Genomic DNA, 8521 nt, shown 5'->3' on the forward strand with positions numbered 1-8521 from the left:
AGCCTAGGTCAGTTTGGGAAACAGGTGCTGCTACCTGGATAAGTTCTTTTAAATAACGGGCCCATAATTGCTAGCACTTGTATTTGCAAGTGTGAAAAGTCAGTACTTTTACGTATCATTGTTGACAGCTATATGTGGAATATGTCGAATGATGCTACTCCTTTTGTGCATGTGTAGATTTGTGAAATGGCAAATCAGGGCCAGTGTTAGGGGGTGCAAACAGGATAATTGCCCTTGGCCCATAGGAGCTGACTCTGTGGGTGCTGTGGGTGCTTGAGCACCCCCAATATTGAGAAAATTGCTTGTATGTGTCCAGGGAGGGGTTATTTCCATTGGGCTTAGCACCCCCAATAATTTTGAAAAGTTGGCTCCTCTTGGCCCCCATGTTACAGGGCAGCCTCAAGCCTACCTGAAACAGAGGAAGATACAGCCTGTTGGTAGGCTTCAGGCCTCCTTCCAAGTTTCTGCCTAGGACCAGCATGTTTAACACCAGCCCTCCAGCAAATTATATGTATTTGTCAGTGTCCTTATATGTATTTTGCAAAAGGCATTGTGTTTAGCAGAGCCTTTTGTAAAATACCAGGTGAATTGTGAATTTCCCAACCTGGATGTTCCAGTTACTACCTTGACCTGCTATACAAGATAGGGCTTTTAGAATCTAGCAAGCAAGCAGGGGTGGACTGACCATTAGAACAACAGGGCAGTGCCCGAGGGCCCACAGCAGTAGGGGGCCCAATCTCCCCTAGCTTCCATCTAATTTAATCACTTTTGACAGGTAGTTAGGAGCCCAGGATCCTTATTGCTCAAGGAGGGCCCAGATCACTTTCAGTTCACCCCTGCTAACAAGGAAGAAGCAAACACTTCAAGACCTGAGCTAGAGTGGAAAGAAAGTAAAAGTACTTCAAACCTAGAAAAATATAAGTGCATGCTGTTGAGGAATCATTAAATAAACACCTTTTGTGGTGGTTGCTCAAAAGTAAGTAGAACCAGAATAAAAACAGAGCAAAAAACAAACAAAAAAAACCAATAACAACAACAACAAAACAATAGAACAAGACCAGTCAAAGTCTGAAAGAGATACTTCTTCTTTCAGTCCTTATACGTGAATATACATCCATTTAAGAAAAGTGCTCTCCTCTTTTCCAGGGGTGTAGCCATGGATGGGCTGTGCCCTTGCCCTCACATACACTTTGTAGCCAGATCTACCCAATTAGCAGCAGTGGCCCAGGCTAATCAGAGGAGAAATGGTGTAGTGCCCACCCATGTCACCCTTTCTATGCCACTGTTCTTTACTCTTTTAATTCTACTCTTCAGGATCCTAAGGATGGCAGCTCAGACTCCTTTCTGTCAACACTCCCCTCCACGTCACAGTCCATAGTGCAGTACTTAGCTTATTGATTTATCAAACTCATAGGTTGCCTGTCCCTAAAAAAGTTACAAAGTAGTTTACAACAATACCTAAGATTAGAAAAACAAAACCATAAAAAAATGATAAACCTTCGCAAATCAGATTATTCATAAGCTGCTTTAAAAGAGAGTCGATTTGCCTCTAAATTCCAGCAGTAAATTATTTTAAATAGTTGGCCAAATATAAGAAAATGTACCAATACATACACATGCATAGGTGTCTACTACTTGTCAGCTTAATACCATCAGGAATTTTCAAAAGAACTTGCTGAGAAGAATGTAAAGCCCTACAAGGAACATACTGTTGTAGCAAAGCCATAAGGTAAAAAGGTGTCTTTTCCTGTAAAATTATATAAATCAGTATTAGAATTTTAAACTCAATTCACTGTTGAAGAGGCAGCCAATGTAAAGCATACAATGCAGGCTGAATATGATCTCACAATTTTATATTAGTCAAACACCCTGCAGTATTTTGCACCTGCTGAAGTTTTTGTAACACCTATATATAATGCATTACAGTAATGCTGGCAAGACACCAGAATCACCATATTTAATTCAACAACATATAAATAAGAATAATAAGATAATGAATATTCCAAAGATGAAAAAAAAGCATGTTTTTACTACTGAGCGAATTTCTTAGGGCTGTATTTTGATTAACATTTTTAATCATGATTAATTGTGTGAATAAATGTGGAGCATAACCAGCAGTCCTTTGGAGGGGCACAGGGATGGACTGGTGGGGAGTGGGCACAGGGATGAACTAGTTGAGGGGGGCACATGCATTTCCTCTCCCTCCCCTGATTAGACATTATACCTTTGCTGGTAGGGATGCCGAAGCCCTGTCAGTCCAAGAAATCCACTGCCAAAGCAGGCTCCTTCCTCCTTGTACTGCCTCAGGAGCAAGGAAGTCAGCAGGGTGCCTCCAGCTGTCAATGTTGACACTCCCTGAGCATGCTCAGTTCATTGGTGGCTGGAGACACCCAACTGACTTCCTCACTACTGAGGCAGTACGAAGAGGAAGGGGGTGACTCCGGCAGCAGATTTCTTCAGCTGACAGAGCTTCAGCTTCCCCATCAGTCATTAAACAGTACTGCAGATTTCGAGGGGGGCTAATCCCAAAGTGGGGGGGGGGGGGCCAGATCTCCAAGGGCCCTTCCCTCTGCTTCCCTGTGGCTATGCCACTGATTAAAGGCCCAATACCTTCCTTTCTTCCGCTTCCAGGTCCAACTCTCTCTCCCTTCCTCCGCTCTACCCCAGGTCCATTATCTTCTCTCTCTCCCAACCCCCCACCCACCCAAGTCCATGCCTCTCTCTTTTCTTTCTTTCCTCTACCCTCTCCAACCCAGGTCCATTATCTCTCTCTCCCTCCCTTCTAAGTCCATCTCTCTTTCACTCTTCTCCCTCCACTCCCCTTCCTCTATCCTTCTGTCCTTCAATTTGTGTCTCTATTTCTCCCTCCCCCAAGCACAGTCCAGCATCTCTCCCTCCCCCTTGGACCTGCCTGCAGTTCTCTCTCCCTCTCCCCTGCCTGCACTGCCACCCCATCCCCATGGTTCTCTCTCAATTCCCCTCCTCTCAACCCCTGGTTCTCTCTTAATTCCCTCCCTCCCTTACACGCTCACCCACCTGATATTCTCTATAATTCTGCCTCCCCTCTCCCAGTTCTCTCTCAATTCCGTCCCTCCCTCCCTTGCTTACTCGCTTGCTCAATTGCCCACTCGAGGTTCTTTCTCAAATCTCCCTTCCCCTGCTGTTCTCTCTCAATCCCCCCCCCCTCTTCCCCACGGTTCTCTTTCAATGCCTCTTTCCCTCCCCTCCCCCTTTGTGGTTCTCTCTCTGTGTCCCCATCCCCTTCTCTTATGGTTTTCTCTCAGTGCTCCTTCTCTCCCCTTGTTCTCTCACAGTGCCTGCTTCTCTCCCCTCCTCTCCCCCCCCCCCACGGGTCTCTCTCAATGCCCCCTCCCCCTGCAGTTTTCTTTCAATGCCCCATTCCCTCACAGTTACAAGACGTATGAGGAGAGACTTGCTGAACTAAACATGTATACTCTGGAGGAAAGGAGAAACAGGGGTGATATGATACAGACGTTCAAATATTTGAAAGGTATTAATCCGCAAATGAACCTTTTCCGGAGATGGGAAGATGGTAGAACGAGAGGACATGAAATGAGATTGAAGGGGGGCAGTCTCAAGAAAAATGTCAGGAAGTATTTTTTCAGGAAAGAGTAGTGGATGCTTGGAATGCCCTCCCGCGGGAGGTGGTGGAAATGAAAACGGTAACGGAATTCAAACATGCGTGGGATAAGCATAAAGGAATCCTGTGCTGAAGGAATGGATCCTCAGGAGCTTAGTCAAGATCGGGAGGCGGGGCTGGTGGTAGGGAGGTGGGGATACTGCTTGGGAAGACTTATACGGTCTGTGCCAGAGCCGGTGGTGGGAAGCGGGACTGGTGGTTGGGAGGCGGGGATAGTGCTGGGCAGACTTGTACGGTCTGTGCCAGAGCCGGTGGTTGGGAGGCGGGGCTGGTGGTTGGGAGGCAGGGATAGTGCTGGGCAGACTTATACGGTCTGTGCCCTGAAGAGCACAGGTACAAATCATAGTAGGGTATACATAAAAAGTAGCACATATGAGTTATCTTGTTGGGCAGACTGGATGGACCGTTCAGGTCTTTTTCTGCCGTCATCTACTATGTAGTTCTCTCTAAATGCTGCCCCTCCAGAGGTCTCTATCAATGCACCCCCTCAAAGTTCTCTCTCAATACTCTCCCTCCTCCACCTGCCCACATGGTTGGTCCGGCTTCTGTACTGCACCTTCCGACCACCGGTGACTGTCTCTCCCCTTCACTTCCCTCTCAGCCCAATGCCTCCTACACCCTCCTCTGGGTCTCGCCCAATGCCCCCTAACCTCTGCATTCCTCTCAATGCCCTTCTCCCCCCTGTGTATTTCTAATAATGCCCTCCTCCCCTCCCTCTACAGGTGTCTCTCAGTGCCCCCCCCCCCTTGTGGTTCTCTCTCAATGCCCCCCTCCCCAATGAGTCTCTAACAAAGTCCTCCTCTTGCAGTTCTCTCTCAATACCCTCCCTCCCCCACCTGCATGCTTGGTCGGTCTGGCATTTCTCCCCTCCCTTCCTGACCGCCTGCAGAGCTCTCTCCCTTTCCCTTCCCTCCCAACCTAACTTGGTTTACCTTTGCAGAAGTCTTTCCATATGGAAATGCTGCCTGTGGCCTGTACCGGGCCTTTTCTTCTGACCCATCCCACCTCCTTCTGAACAGAATGCTGCATCAGAAGGGAGTGGGGCAGGTCAAAGGGAAAGGCCTGGTGCAGGCCGTAGGTAGCCTTTCCATAAAGCTGCTGCTGGCACTGCAGGGTGAAGACTTCTGCAAAGATAAACTGGGTTGGGTTGGAAGGGAAAGGAAGGGAAGGGTAGAGAAGCCACTGTCAGTCTGGAAGGTGAGTGAGAGATGCCGGACCAACCATGCCTGCATACATTCGGGTGGCGGGAGGGAGGGAGGTTAATGATGGATTGCGATTAAACTTTTTAATCACAATTAATAATGTATTAATCACAGCGTTAACCTCTATTAACATGCAGCCCTAGTTTTTGCCAAATTCCTAAAATCTTACCAGTCAAAATTCAGCCCATGGCAGTCAGCGGTGGTAGCCACAGATATTAAATGCTGGGCACTGGCATTGAATATCTTGGACCAGTTCATCAGGTGCTAGCCATCAGATCTTATGTGCCTTCTGGCTTATATTCAGCTGGGACCTGCATAAGACATGCATATCCCACCTGAATATTGGCCAAAACCCGAATGATATTTGGCCAGTTCCTGACCCCTCCCTATGATTCCAATCCCTCTCTCACTTGCTCAAACATCCAGACCCCCCCATTCCAATCCTGCCACACCTGGAAGAACAGGAAACACCCTTCCAATCGTCTCAGAACATCCCTTCCAAGGAGTGGAGAGTATTAGAAGGGGGTTTCCTGTTCATCACCCCTCCCTTCTTCCCACCCCCCTGGAACATCCAAAACCCTCCCCAGGATCCAGTCCCCTCAGAATTGGAGCAACCCTACCTGCCTGATCCCTGGTGGTCTAGGGGGAAACGGCCAGGAACAATACCCACTCGCACCTGCCCAGTGCGGATGCCTCTTCAAAATGGCTGCCATCACCTCTAGCAGCAGCCTCGCCACACTACTGAAGTACCCTCTGTCCTGTTTACTTAAATTGTTTTGAATAGCAACTAGTTAATATCTGGGCTTGGGACAATCATTGTAGTCCCTACTTTTACCTCAGGGTGAAAGAATTGCATAGATGTCCTCCTCATGAATAACATTTTTATCATGATTTGACATCAATTTATTCGCTGTCAACCAAACTTGTATATTAATCCACAATAACCTCATGTCTATGACCATCAATGTGCAGAAAAGTTGGACATCATCTCCATACATTGTATATTTAATACAATATATGGAGATGATGTATATTTAATACAATCTTGCTTCTGTAAGTTCTGCTAAAGGCTGAAGATAAATGCTAAATAAAATCGCGGAAATGAGGAATCCTTAGGCCCTCCTAATTCCAAAGGCCTGCACATTTGAGTAAGCAGCCCCCAAATGCACTCTGATCATCCTGTTAGAAAAGACTGAATCCAGGAAAGAGATCTTCCCTCAATGCCAAGAGTTTGTAACCCAGTCAACAAAATATCAGTGATCTACTGTGCCAAATGTAGCAAAGAGATCTCATGAAATGATAACATAATCATGACCTTTGTCTAAATTTCTATATATTTACCATATATAGAAGTACAGCTTTTGTGCTGTATCCTACACAGAAGCCAAACTGAGCAGTTGCCAGAACTTGGCGTACTTCCAGATAATCAGATATTTGGCATGAGACCACTTTCTCAATTAATTTACTTTAAAAAAAGTAAGTGAAAAATTGGTCTACAGCCTTAAAGCCATTTATACTTGAACCACACATTTTCAGAATAGGTTGGATCAGTGCCTCTGTTAAATATGATGGAGACAACCCCTCTTTACTCAAGGAACAATTAGGCATGATTGTTAATGATGCATGAAAAATCATCTCTCCCTCTATATTGAGCCCGGCAGATAACACATTTTGAGGAGACCCTAGGATTCATAAGCCTAAGAAATTTAGAGAGGTCTCCTTCAAATATCAAGAAAAATCAACCAAAGAGGTTATCTCCAAAGGCACCTCTGCTGGGACAGGAAATACACAAATTTTCCATTACCTAAGAAAGTAGCAGTTACTGTGCAGTTCAATGAAATTCAAATCTGCACTACTGTGGGATGAAAAAAATAGTGCATTGGCTCTTTGTTTAGCAGATGACAATTTGTCTCCATTGATGTCATCCTCCATTTTAAGGTTTTTCAGGGTCCTCACAATATGAAAAAGATGACAATTTATTATGTGAAAGTTGAGTTGCAAAGTGCTCATTTTATCCAGGACTTAAAATGAGTGATTGAGGGAATAATTATGCTTAGCGTTCTGGTACTTTTTTAGCCTTTAAAATGTAAAACTTTACATTTCAGGATCTTAAATGTCTAGAACATGGCTCTTATATACATGGAAGATTCCAAGTGATGTTCTCTTTTCTGCACACATAGGGTCTTGAAATTGCTGCTCCCACTGAAGAGCGAGCAATGCCTATTTTATGAAACAATCTGTGTTTGGCAGAACCTTTTTGTAAAATACTGGGGGAACTGTGAATATCCCAACCTGGACGTACCAATGATGTCCTATACTAAATGGAGCTTCACATGTTTCAGAATCCTCATGAGACACGGATCACGATACAGAGGTGTTTCTTATGACCCTTTCAAACGTAAAGAAAGTTTCTTACACAGCTCCATTACTATAAAATACAGTGGCTTTCTGACACCTGTAGCTAACATCTTTTTTTTTTTCTATTTCAATAGATTTGCCACAAGGAGTCCTGTACACGACCAACATAATCATGCCTTCAGTCTTTGGTATAATTTGTCTCCTTGGCATTTTTGGAAACTCAGCAGTCATCCTTACTGTGGTGAAGAAGTCTAAATTCCACTGGATGAGTGTGCCAGATATCTTTATCGTCAATCTCTCCCTGGTGGACCTCCTGTTCCTCTTGGGCATGCCCTTTCTTATCCATCAGCTAATGGGTAATGGGGTCTGGCATTTTGGGGAGTCCATGTGTACCATTATCACTGCTATGGATGCCAATAGCCAGTTCACCAGCACCTACATACTTACTGCCATGTCCATTGACCGCTACTTGGCCACCGTCCATCCCATCTCCTCCTCTAAGTTCAGGAAGCCTTCCATTGCAACCCTTGTGATCTGCCTTCTCTGGCTATTTTCTTTCATTAGCATTACTCCTGTGTGGCTCTATGCTAGACTGATCCCCTTCCCCCAAGGGACTGTAGGCTGTGGCATTCGTCTCCCCAACCCAGAGACTGACATCTATTGGTACACCTTATACCAGTTCTTCTTAGCTTTTGCTCTACCTTTTATGGTTATTACTATTGCCTATATACGGATCCTCCAGCGTATGACATCATCTGTGGCCCCCATTGCTCAACGCAGTGTACGACTGAGGACCAAGAAAGTGACGCGGACTGCTATTGCCATATGTCTTGTCTTTTTCATTTGTTGGGCTCCATACTATGTATTGCAGTTAACCCAGCTAGCCATAAATCAGCCAACACTACTCTTCTACTATACCTACAATGTGGCTATCAGTTTAGGTTATGCCAACAGCTGCTTGAACCCTTTTGTCTACATCATCCTCTGTGATACCTTCCGTAAACAGCTAGTCCTCTCAGTTAAGCCAGCCCATAGGCACAGGCAAGCAAGTAGCATGGAGACTCAGACGACAAGCTTAAAGTGAAGAGTATTTGACCATTTAACTATAAGAGAAGACTCTAAAACATGGAAAAACAATAGACTGCTCTTTCTTGTAGACTGATTCCTCCTTCACCATCACAGATAAACATTCAGTTGTCACACTATGGAGTCTTACAGGGGACAGAGTTCATTCTCAAAGAGAGTGGGATGACAAGCCTACCAGAAAAAGAAGACAACATAGAGCAGATGTGAAAGACTC

At 45.2% G+C, this 8521-nt stretch overlaps 1 protein-coding gene across 1 annotated transcript; it reads left to right on the forward strand.

The window, feature by feature from the left end:
- The first annotated feature begins 7390 nt into the window (after nucleotides 1–7390).
- Nucleotides 7391–8305, forward strand: MCHR1 (melanin concentrating hormone receptor 1). The gene has a single exon (XM_030189979.1). It carries the CDS (start codon nucleotides 7394–7396, stop codon nucleotides 8303–8305), a length of 912 nt encoding a protein of 303 aa, XP_030045839.1. The 5' UTR covers nucleotides 7391–7393.
- The last annotated feature ends 216 nt before the right edge of the window (nucleotides 8306–8521 follow it).

This window comes from Microcaecilia unicolor, chromosome 1 (assembly GCF_901765095.1).
Source record: "Microcaecilia unicolor chromosome 1, aMicUni1.1, whole genome shotgun sequence".
In the NCBI taxonomy this organism is placed as follows: Eukaryota; Metazoa; Chordata; class Amphibia; order Gymnophiona; family Siphonopidae; genus Microcaecilia; species Microcaecilia unicolor.